General features: G+C 54.8%; 2 protein-coding genes across 4 annotated transcripts in view; one reads left to right on the top strand and one right to left on the bottom strand.

The window, feature by feature from the left end:
* Positions 1-13,694, top strand: part of Kcnmb1 (potassium calcium-activated channel subfamily M regulatory beta subunit 1) — a 50,229-nt gene extending 36,535 nt beyond the window's left edge. The window contains exons 1-5 of one of the 3 annotated variants that reach the window (XM_005334127.5): positions 6,423-6,567; positions 8,891-9,048; positions 10,501-10,672; positions 12,600-12,904; positions 13,586-13,694. In XM_005334127.5, coding sequence (XP_005334184.1) covers positions 8,915-9,048; positions 10,501-10,672; positions 12,600-12,869 — 576 coding nt within the window. In that variant the 5' untranslated portion in view covers positions 6,423-6,567; positions 8,891-8,914 and the 3' untranslated portion in view covers positions 12,870-12,904; positions 13,586-13,694. Of the gene's footprint in view, positions 1-6,422; positions 6,568-8,890; positions 9,049-10,500; positions 10,673-12,599 lie in introns of those variants that run through there. The other 2 variants (XM_078052348.1, XM_078052349.1) reach the window with 2 other exon arrangements.
* Positions 1-23,949, bottom strand: part of Kcnip1 (potassium voltage-gated channel interacting protein 1) — a 312,467-nt gene that overhangs the window by 276,362 nt on the left and 12,156 nt on the right. The window lies entirely within an intron of this gene.

Genomic DNA, 23,949 nt, shown 5'->3' with positions numbered 1-23,949 from the left:
GTTTCCTTGGGACGTTGGATCTTAATTGATTTTTACAATCTCCCTTTTACTTTTCTGCACTTAACCAAATTCTCCACAACGTGGGTCTGTTGGTTTGAAAACAGAAAACATTACAAACACAGCAAGTTGAAGGCCTGGGTGGTCTTCAAGTGACTCAGCCCTGGAGTTACAGAAAAACCTGTTCACAGTGTGGTGGGAGTGGGAGGGGAGGGGAGGGGAAGTCCCCCCCGCCCCCCCCCCCGCCACTGGGACCCTGTCCTGGCAGGTACCTACCCAGTGGCTAGTGAAGACTAAAGCTCTGAATCTTGCCAGGGAAAGAGGAGACTCGGAAGGCCCGGGATGGGCTGCCTACTCCTTGACACAGTAGACCTGTGTGAATCAGGCTGAGTGACCGAGGGACCAAGCAGTTGGGAACAATAGGTACTGGGGTGGACCCTGGATGCCAGGCATCACGTAGACTGGTTCCCAGGGCTTTCTGCCTTGGAAGCTTTAATAAAGGAAATGTGGGACTAATTAAAGATTTCACTTCTATTCAGCCTATGAAGCACTGTTGAATCTAGCTGTCCCTCTCCTCAGTCTATACCCAAAGGACTTAAAAACAACATACTACAGGGACACAGCCACATCAATGTTTATAGTAGCACAATTCACAGTAGCTAAACTGTGGACCCAAACTAGATGCCCTTCAATAGATGAATGGATAAAAAAAATGTGGCATATATACACAGTAGAATATTACTCAGCAATAAAAGAGAATAAAATCATGGCATTTGCAGGTAAATGAATGGCGTTAGAGAAGATAATGCTAAGTGAAGTTAGCCAATCTCAAAAAACCAAATGCCAAATGTTTTCTCTGATATAAGGAGGCTGACTCATAGTGGGGTAGGGAGAGGGAGCATGGGAGGAATAGATGAATTCTAGATAGGGCAGAGGGGTGGGAGGGGAAGAGAGGGGGCATGGGGTTATTAATGATGGTGGAATGTATTGATCATTATTATCCAAAGAACAGATATGAAGACATGAATTGGTGTGAATATACAACCAGAATATACAACCAGAGATATGAAAAAATTGTGCTCTATATGTGTAATAAGAACTGTAATGCATTCCACTGTCATATATAGATTTTTTTAAAAATTTAAGGACAGCAGATTAAAACTGTAGGGGATATTTTTTGCTTAGCCAAAAAAGCACATATTTGTGAATTTAATATTGCCAAGTCCTTTGGTATCTGGGGGATCCATCCCAGGATCCCTCACGGATCCCCAAGTCTGTGGATGCTCAAGTGTCTCATGTACAAGGGCACAGTGTTTGCATGTGACCTACACGTGCCCTCCTGTGGACCTTGAATCCTCTCTAAAAGACTTCTAATATCTAATCCATGTAAGTGCTATGCAACCAGTTGTTAAATTTCCCTCTTAGGGAATAATGACAATATAAACAAAACAAAACAAAACAAAACCCAACTCTGTTTATTTTTGGTGCAGACACAATTTCTTGCAGAGACTGAGACATGGGGGACAGCTGTACTGGTGAGAATGTGTAGGATCAGCTACTCCAGAGTCCTGGCTGTGAGAACAGAAATTGGAATAAACGTAGTAAAAAAAAAAAAAAAAAAAAAAAAAAAAAAAAAAGACTGCCTTGTGAATCACAGTCTTGAAGAGATGAGCACCCTGTGTTTTAGAATTATGCCGGGAGGTCTGGTTTTTGCTTTCGGGAAATAATCACAAATGTACCAATATTTTATGCAAAGAATATTAATGAAGCTCTATTTCTGTAGCCCCAATGTCCCTGGCTCGCACCTGCCCAGGCTACCATGGACACTTTCACATTGATGTATAAAGAAAGGTTGCGGCTCAAGCCCGGCCCATCTACAGAGCTTTCTGCCTCACACAGATGTCTCTAGGGGATTTCAGGAAGATAAACCTCAAATCCCCTTCTCTGCTCCGCTTGTTGGTTCCTGGACCCACAGCCACACAACAGGAGATAGATTGGCACTTGTGCAGTTTCTGCAGACCCTTCCCACTCTCCAGCCCACCCTCTGCCCTGGAAGCCAGTTCCTGTCTGTCCCCCAGGTGGACTCAGTCAGCGTGTGTCAATCTGTTGGAAAGGGACCTGGGTGGGAGGTCAACTGGTCATCTCCCAGCACCCACCCGAGATCTCCAGGCTGGGCATCCTGCAGGGTTCAACCACCTCTTAAGGACATCCCCTCTTAAGGACAGACCCTCAGACCCTGGCCCAGCATTGCTGCTAAACCAGCTTTGAGAATGAACAAAGCCGTGATTCCTACTGTGTAAAGATGTAGATAAATGTCCCCAGCACTGCGAGGAGTCCCAGCTCCCTAGCTGGCTTGCAAAGGCTATCACAAAGCTGCTGTAAGCCAGCCCTGCACTCCAGAGCACCCTGCGGCAGTAGCCTGAAGTGACGATGAGGACCCCTGACCATGGGGCCATGGCCAGAGCCTGGCCGGAGTGGAGAGAGCCACTTGGCTCCCTCCTGAGTCTCAAAGGGGCATTGCTGATGTGGAGGAAGCTTCTAGCTAGCGAAAGCAGTGGTGTCCCTCTTCCTCCCTCCACCCCCTCATTCTCTAAGGCTCACACTGGACTGCACCAGGGCGAGGAAATTGTCAACTGCCATGCTTTGGGTGTGTCCCCAAAGTTTCATGTGCTAGAAGCTTAGTTCCCAGCATGGTGTGGTTGAGAGGTGTTGGGTCCTTTAAGAGGCGGGGCCTAGTGGGAGGTAATGAGAGCACTGGGAGGAGTCACCATCAGAAAAACACTTAACATCTACCCTCTCCCTCTTGGGCACACTCCCACCATGATGCCATCTACTATGCTGTGAAGCAGCCAGGGACCTCATTAGAGACCCAACCGATGGGGCCACCTCCTGCACTTTCAGCCTTCAAAACTGTGGGCTAAAGAAACTTCTTTTCTTTCTAAGTACCCAGCCTTAGATATTTTGTTACAGCAACAGAAAATGGACAGACACCAACTTCCTGCCATTTCCCCCTCTTGAGCTTTACTTTCCTTCAGGTCTGACCCCCAAGGCCATTGCAGATCCAGTCTTTCTTGTACCTATCAAATCATGAGAAATGGTGGGGTGTTTTGGGGGGCAGGAGGGCACAAGCCTGCCAAGTTCTCCCGAGCACAAGTGAACAGGCCAGCACGGTTCCTTGATATCCAACACCACGGCTAACACCACGGCTCACACCACGGCTCTGATGAGATCTACGATGGTAACTATGTTGCAGGAAGCACAGCTGCCTCAGGACAATATTTCATGGAATGGGGAAGTGACTACAACATTTTGTGACACGAGAAGCCACAGGTCCCCCTGCCTCCCCCATCAAATCACCACAACCACAAAATCCCAAGAGTCTCAGGTTGTTTCTCCAGGTGCTACCACTGGTCTCAGAGGGCACCCTGTCCTGGAAGTGACTGGAGAGAAGGTGCTGGGGGCCACGCAGGGCTGGCCAGGAAGGAGCAGGCTAGATCAGAGTGGTGACAGGGCCCAGGAGCCAGGAGAGCTACCAAGAGCCAGGAGGAAGGGAAGGGGCTGGGCGCTGGCTAGGGCAGGGTCCCAGCTGCCCACAGGGTCACCACCAACGCAGGCTCCACCCCAGGTTACAGAGCAGGACAGGTGGAGGGAAGAAGTGGGAGGAGCGGCAGGGAGAAGGGAGTGGGGTCCCTGCTCACGGCAGGGGAGGCTGGCAGCTCCTCTGCCATCTTCTGTCCGGCCATTAATCCTAGCTTTGAGTCTACCCCTGCTCTCGCTCCCTCCGGCCCCTGGGCTCTGCCAAAACCCCTCCCTTGTTCTTTCCTCTGCCCTTATTCAGGGGACATGTCCCAAGGCCACAGCGCATAGGACCTCAGACAGCAGCAGACCCCAGGAGGACTATGGCTCTTCCTCCTCCTCCTCCTCCTCCTTTCGAGAAGATACAGTGTGTGAGTGAGGTCCAGGGAGAGAACAGAACTGCTAACAAACAGAGCAGTGACAATGACAAGCTGCATCAAAGTCATTTAAAACTTAGGGATGGCTTATTTCTGGAATTTTCTATTTAATTTTTTCCGACTGCCTTTGACGGCCAGCGACGGAGTCCACGGAAAGGAAAGCTGCAGACCAGGCCCCTGGCCCCCTCTCCCTTAGAACCACCGTTTTGTCTGATTTGCATTTTTGCAGTCAAAAGTCCAACCTGCGGTCCCCACAAGGCAGGCCCCTCGGTGCCGCGGTGTGCTCCCAGCCTGTGCACAGTAGGTGCGGAAGCATCTGTGAACACTGTCTCCAGGACAGGTGACGAGCCCCCATCCTCCCCATGGCGCTCAGCGGGCGACACACAGGCAGCAGGCTGGGGACGGGTCTCCAGGTGGACGTAGGGGACTTGTCATCCCATAAGTCTGGATATTGGGCAAAAGGGCTTCAATAGATAAGTGGATGCACGACCCGAGAAGGCCACCGGTGACGCGAGGGGCGGTGAAACAGCGCGACAGACACAGGAAGAAACTCTGGTTCTCTTAGCCTGCTCCCCAGGGAGTCACAGGGATAGGGGTGGAGGCCGTGGTCCCAACGCAGGCCTGCGTCCAGGGAATGACCCCTGCAGATCACTCCGCCCTCTTCGGGGCGCGGTGGGGGCAGCGGGCATCCGCGCAGCCGCAGCCCCTGTATCCGCGGGGACAGGTGCCCAGACCTTCCCCACCAGCTCAGGCTGCAGAGGGCACCAAGCCCTGCCTGTACGGGCTTCTTCCTCTAAGTGCACAGCTGTGATAAAGCCCAGCTACTAACTAGGACAGTAAGCGGGCAGCGACAGTGAGTTACCGCAAAATAGATAACTCTAAGGACAGAGGGCAATGGAAGCAATTCAAAACTTAGGAACAGGTTGTTTCTGGAACTTTCTGTTTAGTATTCTCAGACTGAGACTGAACGTGGGTAACTGACACCTCAGAAAGAACCCTCAGATAAGGGGTGGGGACTGTGTATGTGAACACGTGTGTATATATACACGTGTGTGTGTGTGGCCTGTGCCCAGGCACATTGCAGATGGCCTGTCATCAAGAACCCCTCCCACATTTCTGCCCTTCTGCCCCATCGTGCAGGGATATGTCACGGGGCACAAGTCCCCTCCACACTCCATATAGTGAGCTCAGGCTTTTTAATGCGGCTGTTTCTGACGCCAGCTGCCCGCCACCAGGATGGTCCCCCTTTTAAATCACCTCAACGTGTGTCAGTTACGAGGGCTGCATGATAAATGTCCCCCAACGCACCCCAATGTGTAAACATCCCTTTTCTGCTCATGGATTTTGTGGATTGGGAGTTCATTCAGCCCTGCCAGGGTGGCTTGTCCCTGCTCTGTGATGTCTGAGACTCCGGCTGGGACACTGGGAGGCAGGGGCTGGAGTCCTCTGCTGGCTTCTTCTCTCCCAGGTCTGGGTGAGCTGCCAATTGTTGGTGGAGACCCGAGCCGGGCCGTGCCTGGAGCCCGTGCCCTGTTCCTACAACACAGTCAGCAGTGCTCAGGTGACCCGGGACTTCAGGTGGCCAGTGACTGTCTGTGCAGTGGCCCCTGGGCCAGCGGAGATGCTGGGGCTTTGCAGGCTGGGAAGGCCAGCTTGAACCAGGCCCACCGTAGAACAGTAGGGCTCGGCCAGTTACCTGAAGCTCTTCCAACTGCTCACGGGGCCCGGGGAGCACAGAGACTCCAGTGCAACACCGGGTACTTAGGGGAGCCCAGCACGGGGTTTGCTTTTGTGGCTGATTTTCAATCCTTTCAGCATCTCCCTCGCAGATGGGGAGTCAGGGCTGGGGTTGGCTTGTTTACTGATGGGGATGAGTCTCTGCCCGTGAGCCCCAGCCCTATTTTGGCAGTGTGTGGAAGGTCCCTGGGACCCTGCTGGCTGGAGGCGGCTGTAGCACTCAGGGTGTCCTGGCTTCAGCTCTGCTGGCCCTTGAAGTCGGGTTCTCCTCCCTTCCCCTAAGTCCCCACTATCTCCACCCTGAGCAAAGCAAGTCTCCAACACCCCAGTAGCACAGGGGGGGAAACAGGCCCAGGGAGGCCCACGAGGTGCCCCAGGCAGCAGGGCCTCGCTCCCCTGGGTAGAGGCTGAGCCCAGCCCCACCGGCTCCCTCTCCTCCCCCTGGGGCTCCCTCTCCTCCCCCTGCGCCACAAAAGGAAACTCGCTTCCCGTTCCCTGCTCCTCTGCCAGCCTGAGAGACGGGAGAAGAAACATTTCCAAATAGACCAGGGTGGTCTTTTCGGGGTTCTGGGTTTTGCTGTTTGTCCTTTGACATCTGTTTCCCATGAGATGCTGGGAAATGCAGGTGCTGGCCCAGGATGCCTGCTGTCTCAGGGCCGGTACCTGCTCTCCCGAGGCTCTCCCGCGGCCAGCGCTCAGAGCTGACCATGTTTGGGCATGCAGGCTCGACCCAGATGGGCCCAAAGGCTGCGTCCCTGGAGACGGCTGGAGGCAAGCTTCCCTTCCCGTGGAGCTCCAGGAGGCGGCCTTTGGGGTGGGGGCGGGGGCTGGGCAGACGGAAACCATCTGCCTGCGAGGACCCAGGGGCACTGGGCAAGCTGTGAGTACTGTGTCCCCGAGAGTGCTGGGGGACAGGGGCAGGAAGGAGCCCGAGATGGGCCCGGAGGGCGGGAGTGGGCTCCCTTCCTCTTGGGACAGCCTTGAGGACTCTGGTGTCAGGGGGCTGGCTGGTGCTGATGGGCACCTGGGGGTGGCTCTTGGTGGGGTCCACTCTAGGTGCTGAGTGCCCTGTCCTCAGGCCCAGCTCGCAACAGCCTGACTCGGAACAGTCCTCCTGCCCCTTGCCCCAGTGGAGGAAGGGGACAGAGGAGAGGCTGGGGAGAGTGCGCCCCACTCTGCTCCACTCCACAGTCCTCTGTCCATCACCACAGCCAGCGTGGACTGGGCTCTCCACATCACTCGACCTCCACCGGACTCCTCTGGTACCCTTCTTGTCCACTGTCACCTGGGTGCTAAGGGCCAAGGCCAGGATGTGATGGTGCATCTGAGTGTCTCAGAACCCCCCTTCCCGACACTCCACCAAACCCTGAAATGCTGTACTCTACTCCTGTCCTTCTAAGGAAGAGGATGTGGACCCGGCTCTCAGATCACATGGGACCCACACGCCTGCCTTTGCCCTCCTTCATCTTTCCTAAATCCAGCTCGGACCTCGTGTGACCTTTCTGAATAGGAAGAGCTAGCCAAAAAAGCCAAAGTTATTTGTCAACTCTCAAGCCTGAGAAGTTCTTCTTGGAGTCTAACTAAATCCCTCCTGCGGTTAATGAAACCCATCTCTTCCCGAGCAGGCCTTAGGGGAACTGACTATTCAGTTGGGTGTTGAATCCCAATTCCCACCTGAGACTCCTATCTAAATAGAACCCCCAGAACCGACCTGAGTGGGTTTATCCAATTCTGCAGGAATCCCAGCAGAGCAGGAGCACAGGGCCAGTCTCTCCTTCCCTTCCCTCCTGAGCCCCTGGAACAGGGAAGTCCAGGACTCCAGCCTCCTCCAGCCTTAGAGGCTCCAGCATCTGGGGTGCAGAGGACGGGAGGGAGCGAAAGGTGGGGGCTGCCTGTGGAAGGAGCCTCACAGCAAGGGAGGTCCCTAGCCCTGCTCCAGCTTCCCCTGGGACAAGGGTTTTGCTTGGGGACTCACTGAAGTTTCCAAGGTTGACCCTGAGAGTCATCTGTGTCCCCCAGGCCCTGGGGCGGGGCCAGGTGCCATGACCCGAAGTCCCTGGGCAGCAGGCTGCGGGGCTCCTGCCCCAGGGGCTGCCGCTGCCTCACCTGGGCACACCTGGGTGGGCTGGTTACCTTAAGTAAACAAAAAGTAGCCACAAAGACGTGTCCCGGGAAGGCCCCACAGCTCTTCGAACCCAGGGCAGGACCACAGGAGGGTCCCCAGCCCGGCAGCTCCGTGGGGCAGGGACTGAGGGGGTCCCCTGGAGAAGGTTGGCCAGGACTCCCGCCGCTGGGAGGGCCTCGGGGCTGCAGCCAGAGAGGGGCGGCCACTTCCCTCCATCCTGCCGTGGCCCCGGGGCTTCAGTCCTGAACTAAGAAAGCTGTCCCCAGGACCCCAGGATACCAGGATGCCATCTCCCTTGGCTTAAAGGGGCAGCTGCTTGCCAGGGATGAATGTGGGACTCCTTCTGCCCCCAGGGGAGCCTGCTGGGCGCTCCTGCCCAGCCCGCCCCGGACACTGCTGAATCAAATGACCATTCACTTGGTGGCCTAAAGCAGCAGAGACCTCTCTGGAGCCAGGAGTGCAGGTCACCAAGGTGGCCAGGGGCAGTGCCCTGCAGAGGTCAGGGGACGGCCTGTTGTTTCTGCCCCTTGCCTTCTGGGGGCTGCTCATTACCTTCCTGTGCTTCCGTCTCACAAGGACCCTTGTGACTGCATCGAGGGTCCACATGCATCATACAAGACCCTCTCCCCATCTCAAGGCCCTTCACTGTCATTTCTGGGGTGCAGAGGACGGGGAGGGACCAGGAGGTGGGGGCTGCTTGTGGTAGGAGCCTCACAGCAAGGGAGGTCCCCAGCCCTGCTCCAGCTTCCCCTGGGACAAGGGTTTTGCTTGGGGACTCACTAAGGTTCCCAAGGTTAACCCTGAGAGTCAGCCGGGGATCAGAACCCAGACATCCTGGGAGCCACTATGGAGCCTCCACATGTTGTGATCTTGGGCAAATTGCTTTCCCTCTCTGGGCTACAGGGCCTTCCCTTGCAGGATGAGATGGTGACACTCAACCTCTCAGAGCTGGCGGGGAGCCTCCAGAGGGTGGAAAGGAATGAGGTTGATATTTGGTGGCCTCCCCCTTGCCGCCCTCCCTTCTGTGGGTCACCTGCCGCCTGAGCCCATCTGACTTCTGTTTCTTCTGTGGCCCTAGAAATGACAGCTGGCCCCAGTGGACATGGTGAAGAAGCTGGTGATGGCTCAGAAGCGGGGAGAGACCCGAGCCCTGTGCCTGGGCGTGGCCATGGTGTTGTGCGCGGTGATCACCTACTACATCCTCTGCACCACCATGCTGCCCCTCTACCAGAGGAGGTGAGCGTGCTGTGGGTGGGCTGTGGGCAGGTGGGTTGTGGGGGCCCAGGGATCTTCCAGGGCTTCTCCCCCCCTCTGGCCACCTCACAGCCCGCGGGCTGCTCAGGGCCATGTCACTCTTAGCGGGAGGGCAGGCTGGCCCCTGCTCTGGGATCCCACGGGAGCAGGCTCCAGGGGCTCTTCTCTCAGAATCAGCCAAGGATGTGAGCAAACCCTGCAGGGGGTGACCCGGAGCCCCTTCACCTGGGTCAGGCGGGCTCCCGAAGCCCCCACCCTCCCTCCACCCTCAACCCCACGCCGGGCCTTTCTGACCAGCAGAAGCCGCACTGGGCCCGCATCTGCTCCCCTGGACCCTTGCAGGCCTTGTGGAGAGCGTCCCATGCACCTCTGACAGGCCACCTGACCCTCCGGCAAGAGCTGGGAGACCCCTGCTGTGGGCTGTTTGTAGTGGACACACTCAGCTCTCTCACTTGGGCCTTGGATAAGCCCCAGACCCTTCCTGGGCACATTTCTGTCCCTGACAGCCTGATCCCACACCTAGCCTGGCAGCAGGTCTCCTGCAGGACAAACGGGCTGAGTCCTCAGGGACTCACGGGTGTGTGGATGAGCCTGTCGGCCCCTCCCGGCCCGCACGGTCCTCGCCTTCAACAAATGGAGCCGTGCCAGGCTGGGGTCTTCCGAATAAGGCGCTGCTCAGCGCAGCTGTGTCTCCAGTGTGTCGTCTCCCTGTTAAACTCCATCACCCCATCAAACGCAGCCCCAAACATCTGCCCTCTTCAGGGGAAAGATGACAGATTCTGGAGGCACTTGGATCTGACCTCAAGTCCTGTGTGGCCTCAGGAAATTCACTTGACCTCTCTGAGCTCCTCAGACCTCTGTAAGACCATGAGGCTCTGAATAAGCCATTCTCAGGCCTGGCTGCTGCTCAGAACCACTGGGGAAGTTTTAAAAATACACCAACCTGTGTCCAACCACTGTAGAAATTCCAACTCGATTATTCTGGGGTGTGGCTTGGATGTGGGAATCTTTTTTTGGAGGGGTACCAGGGGTTGAACTCGGGGAAACTCGACCATTGAGCCCCACCCCCAGCCCTATTGTGTATTTTATTAGACAGGGTCTCACTGAGTGGCTTAGCGCCTCACTATTGCTGAGGCTGCTTTGAACTGAAAATCCTCCTGCCTCAGCCTCCCGAGCTGTGGGATCACAGTGGGCCTGGCAGACGTGGGAATCTGTTTGAAACTCCCCAGGTGTGAGGAGAACTAGGACCCCAGCCGGCTCTGCTCTTCTGGGGCCAGTTCCTCCCTGTGCCCAGCTCCTGCCTTCAGTGCTGGGTGCCATGGGAAGAAGAGGGGCCCAGCCCCGGGTCTCCTAAAGGCTCCCGGGGGACCAGGGGTCCAGCGGGGTGCTCTCTGTGTCCCCCTGTTCTGAGATGTGTGTGTGTGGTGTCCTCAGCGTGTGGACCCAGGAGTCTACCTGCCACCTGATTGAGACCGACATCAGGCACCAGGAGGAGCTGGAGGGCAGGAAGGTGTCCCCGTACCCGTGCCTGTGGGTCAACGTCTCTGCCGTGGGCAAGTGGGCCGTGCTGTACCACACGGAGGACACTCGGAGCCAGAACCAGCAGGTACGGGGCTGGGGATGGGCACACGTCCCCTGGTCCCGGGTATGCATGGCAGCCTGGCCCTCACTCTGTCCCCAGGGCTCAGGGAGCTCTGCCCAGTGTCTCCTGGCTGGTGTGCGGGTTTTGGTCCCACCCCGGGTCTGAGTCTGCCCCTGTGAGCCTGTGACAGAGGTGCCCGCTGCTCCTGGGGAGCCCGGAACGGTCAGACACCGGCTGTGCGCCCGCTGGCTGGTGGGTGGACGGGGCTCCCAAAGAGGTGACCATGGGGACCGTCACTTCTAACCTACCAGCTGAACCAACGAGAGGTCACGCCTGAGTGTCCTGAGAACCACGCGGGGGACTTAGCAAAGCCAGAGTCCCACATCAGACCCACTGCAGTGGCACCTCTGGGCACAGAGCTCCAGGGGATTCACCAATGGGACCTACTGGAGTCCCCGGTGAGATCCCCGTGGAGCCGGGAGGGTGGAGCCCAGGGCCATGTGGATCCAGGTACTGGCCACAGCAGGACCAGGGCAGGGACGTGGACCCACAGCAGGATGGACACCAGTGGGCTGGAAGAGGCGGGTCACCTGGAAGGGGGAGGCTGTGCGGCTGTGGCTGAGCCTGGGAGTCAGGGAGAGGGTCCAGGTGGCGCCCGGGGGGTTCAGTGGGACCCGGGTGGGCATAAGCTCCTACCTCAGATCTCCTTCAACCCCGGGAAAGAGCTGAGGCCGGGGACAAGCTGGCTCCTCACTGGCCCTCTGGGTCTCGAGTCCCCCATTCTGACCCTGGACATGGCTTCAGTAGGACAGCGGGCCTCAGACTCAGTGCAGGAAAGAAGCATCCACCCTGGGCCCCTTTGCACAGAGGGGAGTGGGAGGCGGTCCTGACGGGCAGCCTGCAGCTGTCCTGCTTCACGTGGGCGAGGCTGACGTTTGCAAAGCACCTCCAGAGTCCCCATGAGCAGGTGGCCCGCCAGAGCAGAGACAGCCAGGGTCCTCCTTGTCTGTCCTCCGCAGTTGGCCAGCTGGGCCGCAGCTGGGCGGGCAGGACGGCTCCTAATAACCGTGATCAGCGTCCCGATGACGACATGAATGCCCTGCTCTGCCTGCGCCAGCGCTTCCCCACGCCCTGGTCCTCCTCGGCTCCCAGGTGGCGTCTGCTGGCCAGTGCCTTGTTCGGCTGGCCCCCTCGGGGCTGGCCTCAGAGTTCTTGGTTGAATTCTTGCCGACATTTTAAGATCACGTCCAACCTGGGTTTTCCACCTTCTCCTGAAATGCCGCAGTTGGCTGCTGCCACCTTCCGGAGGGTGTCCCTGTCCTGAGAGGGCAGTGGTGGCCCGTGCAGATGCAGCTGGCTCTCTCCCTTCTGCCAGCCCCTACCCTCCCCGACAATTGTCTCTGGCACCAGGCAAGTGCCAGGTGGCGCCTGTCATCCTCTGGGTCTCGCCCGCCTCGCTTGATCAGAGAGCTGCATGAGCCCCGGGGCATCCTAGCTTGTGATTTGTGCCCTGAATCCAAACACAGGGCCCACCTGTCCTTTGACTTATGTCACTCATTGGTTTCCTTTGACAGTGATAGGTGAAGTCCTTAAATAATTTTCTTTGAAAACGATACAGCAGTTTAACCCACTTGGATGATTAAAGTTTGATGGCTCCGAAAAGATGAACGATCTGCCTCAGATTCAACAGCCAATAGAAGAAGAGCCAGGGCTCCGAGTGGGCCCCTGCCTACAGGAGTGCAGCACACATACCAGGCAGCTCCAGGGCCACCAGCCACCCACATAACACTGAACTTGACCTCCAGATTGTGCGGTGTACAGACAGAAGCCCCAGCTCCATCCAGGGTTGGCTCCAAAGCCAGCATTTGTCTTTACTCTGTCGCAGGTCTTCGCTCTCGGGCCCTAAGGCACAAAGATTCACAGCCCGTTGTGTGCTCTTGCTTCCCCGCAGTGCTCCTACATCCCGGACAGCCTGGACAACTACCAGATGGCCCGCGCCGACGTGGAGAAGGTCAGGGCCAATTTCCAGAAGCACCAGGTTTTCTACTGCTTCTCGACGACCCAGGAGAACGAGACGAGCGTCCTGTACCAGCGTCTCTACGGGCCCCAGACCCTCCTCTTCTCCCTCTTCTGGCCCACCTTCCTGCTGACCGGTGGCCTCCTCGTGATTGCCATGGTGAAGCTTAACCGGTCCCTCTCCATCCTGGCAGCCCAGAGGTAGACGGGCCCACGCCACATGGCCACGCAGGCCACAGGGTACGGGGCAGCCCCCGGACTCACCCCTATGCACACCATCCCTCCTGCCCTCCCTCCCCTCCCCCATCCCCTCCATCTTCCATGCCGAGGGACCTGGGGGACATTCCTCTGTTAAGCCACCTCTCAAGAATATGCCAAGCCCCCTTGGTGCCCTGGGGACCCGAGGCCAGCCAGCTCTCCATTCCTCAGGGGCCCATACCTGTCTCCTGGCTGTGTCACTGTCAACCAAGGGACAGGATGGTCCTTTCTGTGGCCAAGCTCTCCTGCTTGGCTCAGAGGCCTGCCTGTCTCCCCCCAGGAAGTGCCCAGCAAACCTCGGGGGAAAAAAAGCAGCCCCCAAATACAGAGCGCGGTTAGTAGGTGGCTTCTTGTCTTCTAGGAGACAGGCCGTATATGCATTTTTTAATTCCAATACTTAAAAATACTGTTGTGCCTTGATACGCATGTGGGGTCAGCCCCAAGACCCTCCTCAGATGCCAAAGTCTGCGATGCCCAGGTCCCTTGCAGAAAGCCTTGTTGTGTCTAGGAAGCCCCCGTGCACTTCCCCAGGGGCTAGACCATCCCTGATGACTCCCGGTACCTGGGATGCAGCTGTGAACAGCTGGGAGGCTGCAGCGTTTAGGGAATGAGGACAAGAAAACAGTCCATGTGCAGTAGAGACGCAATTTTTTCTCAAAACAGCTTCAATCTGCAGTTGATGGAGTCCACTGGGGCGGAACCTCCACCCGAGGGCGGATTCACACAGAACAACAAAAGGCGACAGGAAATAAAACAAAGGCGACTATCAGCAGTGCGTGGTGCTGGGTCCATCTCCTTCCGGTCCCCCTTTTGGTCTGGGGGGCTTTTCTCAAGTGCGGACAGTACTAAGATCCTATGCTGTTTGGTTTGTTTTTAATCAGAAAAGCACCCGTCGACATTGTTCTGGAAAAGGTTGGAAGATGGCGGGCAGGTGGGTGGGGGGTGGGGGGGTCTGCTAGTCAGACAGGCTCCTGAGGACGGTGATCTGAGAGCCCTGCGGGGAGGAAAGGGCACGGGGTCTGTTGTCCACTTCCCAGGTCAACACTCCTCAGCCCTGAGCCTTAGGCGGGCCACACAGGAGAAGCACGGCCGCTGCCATTCTGCTGGGGTTTGAATATGGCCCCCACACTCCACCTGTTGGAAACTTACTTGGCAAACAGGCTCGCCAACAAATTTAACAGTCATCGCAGGGGAGCCTCTGGGAGCTCAATAGAGTTAGATGAGGTCACAGAGGCAGGGTCCCCACCAAGGCTTGGATGGCTTTAGAGCAGAGGAGGACAGACCTGACTGGCACACTCGCTGGGCCTCACCAGGACCTGCGTCCCCCACTCGACTACACAGCAGCAGGCCCCCCAGACGCCTGGCAGGTGTGGGAGCCATACTCTTGGGATTCCCAGCTCCAGAACTGAAAGAAAGACCTGACCTCAGATTATTGGATATAGCCACAGAAAACAGACTAAGACACATTCCAAGAAGCCTGTTGAGAGCAGAGATTTGTAAGGTGTGCTTCCCGACCAGCTGCGGCAGGACCCAGGAGACCCTGAGAAGTGCATGTGCCCAGGCCCCACCCCAGGCCCCAGCCGCAAGGCCTAGGGGAGGGCTCAGTGCTCCTCGTGTCAGCAAAGGCTCTGGGGGACCTGATGGCCCACCTCCTGCATCAGGGACCAGCACAAGTCACCAGGCTCTGAGTGGAACGGAAGACAGATGCTGCATCCCTTGGGCTTGAGCCCCATCTTTACCTTGGCCAGATTTCCTCTCTCTGATTCCTGATTCCCCCCCCCCCATTTACAAAAGAGGAACCCTTTCTGGGGAGTTGGGAGGGCTGAATGAAGGGTTGGCACCTGGTAGGTAGCTAGTGGTCCCCAATAGTTAACAGCATAAGTCATGATGGCCTGAGACTTCCAGAGAAGGTGTCCAACAATAATATCACCCAGCATTCCTGCTGCTTATTACATCCTGGCACTGAGCTGCTGCAGACCCATCTCCCAGGTGAGGCGGGGCAAGGTTCTGGGCCACATGGACTCCGATGAGGACCACCTGGGCTCCTGGACAGCCAATGCTGCTATTCACTAGCTGGGGAATTTGGGTACATAAATCAACCTCTGTGTTTCAGCCTCTTCAAAATAGAAATAATAGTTCTTGGTAATAGATGGGTCATTGTGTAAAGTTCTAGAACAGTAACTGATAAGGCTGGGCCTGTGGCTAGCATGTGAGGCCAGGGTTCAGTCCCCAGCACTGTAAGGGAAGAAGGAGGAGGGGGAGGGGGAGGGGAAGGAAGAGGAGGAGGGAGAAGAGAAGGGGGGAGGAGGGGGAGAGGGGGAGAGAGAGGGGGGAGGGAGAGGAGGAGGGGGAGGAGGAGGAGGGAGAGGGGGAGGGAGAGGAGGAGGGAGAGGGGGAGGGAGAGGAGAAGGAAGAGGAAGAGGAGGAGGAGGGAGAGGAGGAGGAGGAGGGAGAAGAGAAGGGGGGGAGGAGGGAGAGGGGGAGGGAGAGGAGGAGGGAGAGGAGGAGGAAGGAGAGGGGAAGGGAGAGGAGGAGGAGGAGGGATAAGAGGAGGGGGAGGAGGAGGGAGAGGAGGAGGGAGAGGAGGGGAGGGGTAGAAGGAGGAGGAGGAGGGGGAAGAAGAAGAGGAGAAAGAGGGGGTGGGGAGGAGGAGGGGAAGGAGAGGAGGAGGAGAAGGGAAAGGGGGAGGAGGGGGAGAAGGAAGGAAGGAGGGAGGACGGGGAGGAGGGAGAGGAAGGGGGAGAGGAGGAGGAGGAGGTGAAGGGGGGAGGAGGGGGAGGAAGAAAGGAAAGGAGAGGAGGGAGAAGCAGAGGGGAAGGGGACAGGGAGAAGAGTGACTGAAACTAAGAGCTTGCTCTAGCTGGGTCTGGAGGCCAGTGGCTGAAAGCTTGGTCTGTCTGTGGCACTGTTGGGAGGTGCTGGGGCCTTCGAGAGGTGGCCCTAGTGGGAGGTCCTTGAATCCCTGGGGATGTGCCCTTGGGAAGCACAGTGGGACCCACTCCTGTGGTCCCTGGCCATGAGGTGAGCTGCTTTGCTCTGCCACATGCAGTCACCAGGATGAGCTGCCCCAGCACAGGCCCAGAAAACGGGGCCAGTCAATCACAGAGGGAGGGAGATCTCCAAAACTGAGCTGCAGTGACACTCTCTTCCTTATAAGCCAACTACCTCAGGCCTTCGTGACAGGGAAGGAGGATGACCCACAGTGCTATCTAAGTTTCTATAAATCACTGCGGCTCTGAGAGGTGAGGGCCGTCCATCGAGTCAGTCAGGAGCTGGGAGTCCAGCCCACGCCGGGTGACTCCAGAGCCTGGGGACATAGCTACCCAGAGCCACAGGGCCAGGACCGAGCCCGGGTGCACCCTGCACCCCGGCTTCTCATCTGCAGGCCTTTCTGTTGGGGGCAAGTGGCTCTCCACTCCCCAGAGGGTCTCAGGACCTCTGAGCCTTCTAAGGAGGACCAGAGGGTGATGTTGCTCTACAGTTTTACAAGATATGACCGCTGGGGAGATCTGGGGGGTCCAGGGATCTCTGTTATTCCTACGCCTAAAGGCAAATCTAAGATTATCTCAAAATTTTAACTTCAAAGAGGAAGAAAAAAGAGAATCTAGGAGTCTGACTTTGAGGGACTACTTTCCGCCCGGTTTCCACGCACCTGTATTTGGGACTGAACGACACGGAAACTTGGAATGTCCAATCAGCCCCCGCAGGGGAAAGGCCACGTCCTTCTAGAAAACCCAGCACTTGGGGATACCTAGCCGCCACTGCCTCATGCGTTAGTAATGGTGACCTTCATTTACTTGAGAGAAACGTCCTCCTCCTGTCGACAGAGCCTGGCCTACTTCTAGGAAACACCTTACCTGTCTCCACCCGCAGAACTTCCCGTACAGGATGGGGGTTAAGGGATGAGCACTTAAACCTGATGTCGGAGACACTGGAAAAACGCATTTTGCAATGACCACAGCTGCCTGAGCGCGGCCTCATCCGTTCTCCATAAGTCACTGCTAATGAGCTGACGGTGCTGCTCCAGGTTTGCCTTTGCTCTTCTGGGCCAGTGACTCACACCTGGAGAAAGGTACCTGAGCCCCATACCTTGTCCCCTCCCTGCTAGAGATCAGGTGACATCACAACGCAGACAGGTCCATCGCTCACTGTCTCTCATGGTGTAGGCACCCCAGCATTCATACCATCAGAAGTAGGGCGCGGGGCGTAGGATAAATATTTTGAGAGAAAGACCGTGTTGACTTGACTTCTGTTACAGCATGGCATTATAGTTGTTCTATTTTATTAGTTAGCTATTATGGATATTCTCTAACTGTGACTAACCTGTGAATTCTGCCTTGTCCTAGCTGTGTGTGAGTGTGTGTGTGTGTGTGTGTGTGTGTGTGTGTATGTGAGTGTGAGTGTGTGTGTGAGTGTGTGTGTGTGTGTATGTGAGTGTGTGTGTGTGTGTGTGTGTGTGTGTGTGATGGTTGGGATATTAAATGTCTCTCAAAAGCTCATGGGTCAAAGGCTTGGTGTCCAGCGCCCCTCTTTGGTGTGGGAAGTGTGGCCAGGCGAAAGCCCTCCTGCCTTGCTCCATGCTCCTTGGTGGCCGTCCACACCTGCACCTCTTTTGATAAGTCACTGTATCGAAGGCAGCCCTTCCATGTGGGGACACATGTAGCTAACCACTCCCCACATAAGAATCTGTCGTCCCTGATGGGAACGAGAGGCAACATGTGCCGGGCACCTGCCTGCCAGGACCTGGGCCAGGCCCTCCACACACGGCTCGATAGATACCAAGAGCGTCCTTGCAGGTTATCATCAGAGTTTCCATTTCAGAGGTGCCATAACTGAGGCCCAGGGAAGGATTTAATCTCCCCAGGTCAGAAGTCAGTAAGCAGCAAGGCTGCATTTCAATCCACATGGTATGGATTCTGGTTTCTCGAGCCATGGAACCTTGCCCTGTCCATCTCAAAAGTGAAAAAGTCAAGGCTGAACATCAAGAGCCGGTTAGGGGCCTCTGTAGACCCTCCCCCTGAGGCCATGCTCTCCAGTGACTCCCCAGGCCACCCCTCTGAAGAGTCCACAGACGCAGGGTGCTACCCAAGTGCATGATCTGAAACGTGGCCATTGCCAAGGTGAACAGGGCCAGGGGCCATCTGGAGTCCACTGTCCCCAGCTGGACACAGCCTTACCAACACACAGCCGGAACCTCGGCTTGCTCCAGCCACAGAAGGACTGGTCACTCCATGATAAAGCAGAACTGAAGCGAGGCTGCTCTCCTGTGGCCCCCTCCCACCGACCCCACCCCTCTCCCATTTAGTTTCCAGGGGTTGATGAGCCCCTACAGAATGCGTCTGGGAGCCAACAGCTGCTTTTATATATAGATTCAGAGCCTCTTTTCACTGTCATTAATAAAAATTGGGCCATGTGACACCTTACAAATTCTCATAAATCTGGGGCCAAGTTTCAGCTCAGTGTTGACAGTATTCTTGGCTCTCGACTGTGTTTTGGATTTGTCCTGGGAGAGAGAGCCTGCAGGGAAGTAGGAGTTTGACTCTAGCTCCCCATGACCTTGGGCGGTGTAATCTCCCGAGTCTCAATTTCCCCCCTTGGAAACCGAGAGTGTCATAGTTGGTTTTACAGGGCGCTTGTGACCACACAGTGCCACAGGGAATGTGGAGCACTCAGCACGGCGCCTGGCGCAGCTGAGAAGCTCCGCAGATGCTGCTGCTCTCTTGGACACCAGGGGCTTTTCCACCCAGAGCTCTGAGGAGTCCCTATGGCCATCTTTTTCTCCACCTTTCAAAATCCCACCCTACACAGGTTCCTGTCTTTGCCTTGAACTCTCTCCGAGTCCCCATGTACAAACTTAAGTTCTCGTGGAAAAGCGGCTCTGCCCACGAGGACCTCGCCCCCACCTTGACACCAGCCCAAGGGTCAAAGGACCCTTTGCCTTGAGAGTCGGTTCATCGGGGTCGTCGCCCAGGATAACAAGAGGCCTGGCCAGAATGATCTTCCCAGTGTGAATCAGACAAATCCCTTGGCCCAGAAATTGAGCTTAATTGGAAATTAAATTGCATTTTCATGCCAACTGCAGGATGCCTATATCCACAGCTAATTTATCAAGGTGATGCCTTATCTGGAGGAAGCCCGTGGGAGCAGAGTAGTGGCTGCTTCAGCAAAATGCAAGTTTGTACCTGATAAAAAGAATTTCCTGTGCAGTGCATTTTGGACCCTTTGGGTCCCTCAATTTGGGTTTTGTGTGTTTACTAGCGTCCTCCCTTGCGCCAGGCTCTGTACCAGGACCCCGAGATGCAGATACCAGTGGGACCTGGCCCTGAGTTCCAGCAGCTCAGGGGCCACTGACAAAAAGAAAATCACACAAACAAATGGTGGCTCCTTTCCAAGTTTTCCGAGGCACCTCCATACTGCCTTCCAGATTGGCTGCACCAATCTGCAGTCCCACCAGCAGTGAATGAATGTATCTTTCTCCCCACATCCTCGCCAGCACTTACTGTCATCTGAATTCTTGATAGCTGCCATTCTGACTGGTGTGAGATGATATCTTAGAGTAGTTTTTATTTGCACTTCTCTGATTTCTAGTGATGTTGAATTTTTAAAAAAAATATATTTGTTGATTGATTGTATATCATCTTCTGAGAAATGTCTCTTCAGTTCCTTAGTTCACCATTTGACTCAGCTATCCCTCTCCTCGGTCTATACCCAAAAGACTTAAAAACAGCATACTACGGGGACACAGCCACATCAATGTTTATAGCAGCACAATTCACAATAGCTAAACTGTGGAGCCAACCTAGACACCCTTCACTAGATGAATGGACAAAGAAAATGTGGTATATATACACAATGGAATATTACTCAGCTTTAAAAGATAATAAAATCATGGCATCTGCAGGTAAATGGTTGGAGTTAGAGAAGACAATGCTAAATAAAGTAAGCCAGTCCCCCACATCCAAAGGCCAAATGTTTTCTCTGATAAGTGGATGCTAATCCATGATGCGGGGGGAGCATAGGATGAGTGGAAAAATTTTGGATGGGGCAAAGGGGAGGGTGGGAGGGGGCATGATGGTAGGAAAGATGGTGGAATGAGATGGTCATCATTACATGTATGATTGCACGATGGTGTGACTCTACTTTAGGTACAACCAGAGAAGTGAAAAATTGTGCTCCACTTGTGTACAATGAACTGAAGAGCATTCTGCTGTCAAGTATAACTGATTAGAATAAGTAGATAAATAATTGCACAAACAAAAGATGGTAAAGCCACCACGCTTTACTCAGTCACCCGAGAAGCTTTGGGGACACAGTGTGATAAACAGACCCATGTTGAGGAACATGGACACTGTTCCCAGCAACATAGCTGCACCAGGCCCTCCGCACACCATCCTCTAGGCAGCTCAGGAAACGAATGCACAGGAGCTTCGTAACCTCCACTTCACTGATGTGAGGCTTAGAAAGTCAGCCTCGGGCCTAAGATCACTGCCTGAGTAATGGGTGTGGAACTGGAATCTGAACTCCGGAGACTTCCTGCTGAGCCTCAGTCTGCACAGTGTGTCTGCTGCTCCTTTATTTCTGCCAATATTGTTTTTTGAAAATGTCCAGTAACAGCTGAGTGTGGTGGTGCACGTCTGCAGTCCCAGTGTCTCAGGAGGCTGAGCAGGAAGATGGAGAGTTCAAGACCAGCCTCAACAACTTAGTGAGGCCCTAAGCAACTCAGTGAGACCCTGTCTCTAAATAACATACAAAAAAAAAAAAAAAGGGACTGGGGATATGGTTCACTGGTTAAGTACCCCTGGGTTCAATCCCTATTGTACAACAAAACAAAAAAATAATGAATTGCAAAATTATATCCATCACCTTGATTCACCAAGGATTATCAATACTTGGTTACAATTGCACTGTCTGTCTTTATGTCTCTCCCTCTATGCAAAGAGGGGCGTGTGTGTGTGTGTGTGTGTGTGTGTGTGTGTGTGTTCTGAACCATTTGAGTTAGATTCAGGAATATAAAACACAGGTAGGGACAGTATGGCTGGAGGAGAATGTGCATGGAGGAGGGACAGACAGGGACCAGAAGTGGGCTATTTGTGGATTTGGTTGGGGGTCAGGCCCAGCCTGTATTCTAGCATGGGAGGGACCGCCAGAGATATAATGACAGTGAAATCACAAATTCTATGAATGGTAAAATATTACAGAGTTGAAGATTTACTTTCAGCAAATGATATCTTGGCTTATTACTAAGTGTGTGCTCACGGATCCAATTCAAACAATACAGAGAAGTATCAGGGACCTTAAGAAAATAACCCTTCATCCCAAATAAAACCTCAGCCAATATTTCAGTTTCATTTTTTCTATTTTACATTTTCCACCTATACATCTCTTCACAGATGGGGACCACAAGGCGCATGCAATTTTATAATCAGCTTTCTAGATATCTAGAGCATTTCTGCATTTTAGTAGATCATCCTTAAGATAATTTTCCAAAGGTTTAATGTTATTCCATCAAGTAGATGAGCCAAAATTTCTTTAACCCACTATTTTTTGACTGAAGTTTAGACCCTCTCCAATCTTTCATGATAATAAATAATTCAATGATATCATGATGAGTACCTTTGTAAAAGTCTAAGTACACATCCCTGACAATTTGCTTACAACAGATCTCTGGAGCCTGGTCTCCTGCATCCAGGGCTCAGATGGAGCACCTCCCGGGCCATGGTGCAGGGGAGCCAGGAGTGGGGGAGCAGGAGGAACTGCTGCAGCAGAACAGGCGAGAGAGTCAGGGTCGGGAGCCCAGGGTGGGGCTGAGGAGGGAGAAGGAGCGACAGAGATCACTTCAGGCTCTTGACTGGGGGCACATCAAGAGAAAGTCCAGACAGAGGGGTCAGACTTGGATTGCCAAGGGCTTCCTAGAGGCTACAGGCAGATGTTCAAAGAGGAGGTGCAGAGACGCACCCACCGGCCCCTCCCTCCCTCCACGCACCCATCTGCGGAGCCTCCGGGGTCAGGCCTTGTGCTGGGTGCTGGGCGCTGGGGTTCTTAGACAACTGAGAGGTGGCCCCGTGCTCCTCCATGAGCTCCCGGAGCCACGGAGACTCCTGTGGGCCTGGAGCTTAAGGACCGAGGACAGGGAAGGCAGAGATGGTGAGCCACCTCCAGGTGAATCCCCAGGGTGAGGATGCAGAAGTGAGGGCCTTGATGGGCTTGGCTTCAGTCACTGACCATGTGGACTTGAAAAGTCACCATCCGAGGGCCCCAGTTCCCTCTCTATCCCTGTGCTCCAGCGGCCAGGGAAGTCTGGGCCTTCGGGGCACCTTGCTCAAGGTCTCCTTGCCCTGGCCTTAGTTTCCCCACTTGTCCACTGAGGAGGTTGGGGTGGAGCATTTGAGGGAGGCCCATGCTGGTTGGTCACTGTGCAGTGGTGACCTTGGCTTCACTGACACACACTGGTCAGCTTCTGGGTCTCAGCAGAGTTCAAGTCCAGGACACAGTATCTACCTTCCCTCCCCTCCTGGGGCCATGGGGGGCGGGAGCCACCAGGGAAGCCGATGCTGCTTGGTTTTCAGCTCTCGATTTTCCGAGTTCTGGTAAATGTCCTGTCCAAGTGTGCTTGCGGGAGGGCTCTGGGATTTGGGGACAGCTTCTCCCCTCTAAGTGTCCTCAGGGGAGTCGGATGAGGCTGCAGGTGGCTGCCAGAGCATGCAGGTCTCAGGCCTCCTCTACCTCCTTCTGCTGGTCCCCAGGTAGACAGGTAAAGAGGGGCAGGGAGAGGGAGGAGGCGCAACTGACTGGAACATTTTAAAGGTCATTTTCCAAGGGGACCATTAGCTCTTCTGTCCCACCAGCCCAGAAGAAAAGGCCCTTTCGTACTGTCACTCTGATTCCAGATAGGGAGAGGAAAGGAGAACTTCACAGAATTTTCTAGCACTTTTCTGGCTCAAATGGGTGATTGCCGTGAGAAGCTCATTTCTAAGACCTGGGAGGTCTCTGATTCGAGGAGTGAAATGAGAGCTGACTTTGGCTCAGTCCTGACAAACAGCAATGACAGACACAGCAAGCACACAGCCATTTGCTGAGCACACAGTAGGACACGGCCTGCGCTCGGCACTGCAGGCACATTAACTTAACCAACCAGATGTTGTCGCCCGGTTAGACGAGAAAGCAAAGCTGAAGGACCTTCAGGTTGAAAATGGTGGTACTGGGTTTGGGGTCCAAAGATCTCCCCAAATCCTGATTTTTAAGGGCTGGAGGGGACCAGGCAGGGAGAGCCAGCTGCACCTAAAGCCCTGAGAAACCTCTGCTGGTCACTTCAGGTAGCCTTCTGGGAATGGAGCAGTCAGCAGGCCGCAAGCCCTGGCCAGTCCTTCCCCGCCTCTGGCCTCCCCTCCTTCCATGGTGTGCTTAGCCAGGGTTCTCTAGAGGGACACGATCCACAGGAGGTATAATTATAAAAGGGGACTTATTAGGTTGGTTTAGCGACCAGAAGCTGGATAGTCCACAGTGGCCGTCTGCAGGCAGGAGAGCTGGGAGAACCAGTAGCTGCAGGGTCCAAGAGCAAGAGGGATCAACGGTGCTACCCTAGTCCAAGGACGAAGGCTTCTGCAGAATCACTGGCAGAGTCGGCTTTGGAAGAGTGAAGAAATGAGAGCCCAGTATCCTAAGATGATTTCCTAAGATGGTTGCAGTAGCAATCAAGAACCTATTAAAGAACATCCAGCTTGAAATCCCCGGCTGTTTCCTTGTTCTTCCAACTTTCTTTCCATCCAAGCCATCATCCTATTGGATGGTGCTGCCCACGTTTAGGGAGGGCCTCCATTTCAGTTGGGTATTCCACATGCCAATCATTCCTAGACACACCTCACCGACACACCCATAATCCTCTTAATCCCATCAAGTTGACAATTCAAATTGGGCATTACACACCGCAAGAATGAATCAAAGACTACCAAGTAGCTTCCCTCAGGAGGGAGCAATTCTTAGGATGCCTAGCCAGGGAGCAAGATGACAGGCTTAACCCTTCATGTTCT

Source organism: Ictidomys tridecemlineatus, chromosome 1, assembly GCF_052094955.1.
Source record: "Ictidomys tridecemlineatus isolate mIctTri1 chromosome 1, mIctTri1.hap1, whole genome shotgun sequence".
Taxonomy (NCBI): Eukaryota; Metazoa; Chordata; class Mammalia; order Rodentia; family Sciuridae; genus Ictidomys; species Ictidomys tridecemlineatus.
The sequence above is the reverse complement of the archived record's forward strand: the minus strand, read 5'-3'. Positions and strand labels throughout refer to the sequence as shown.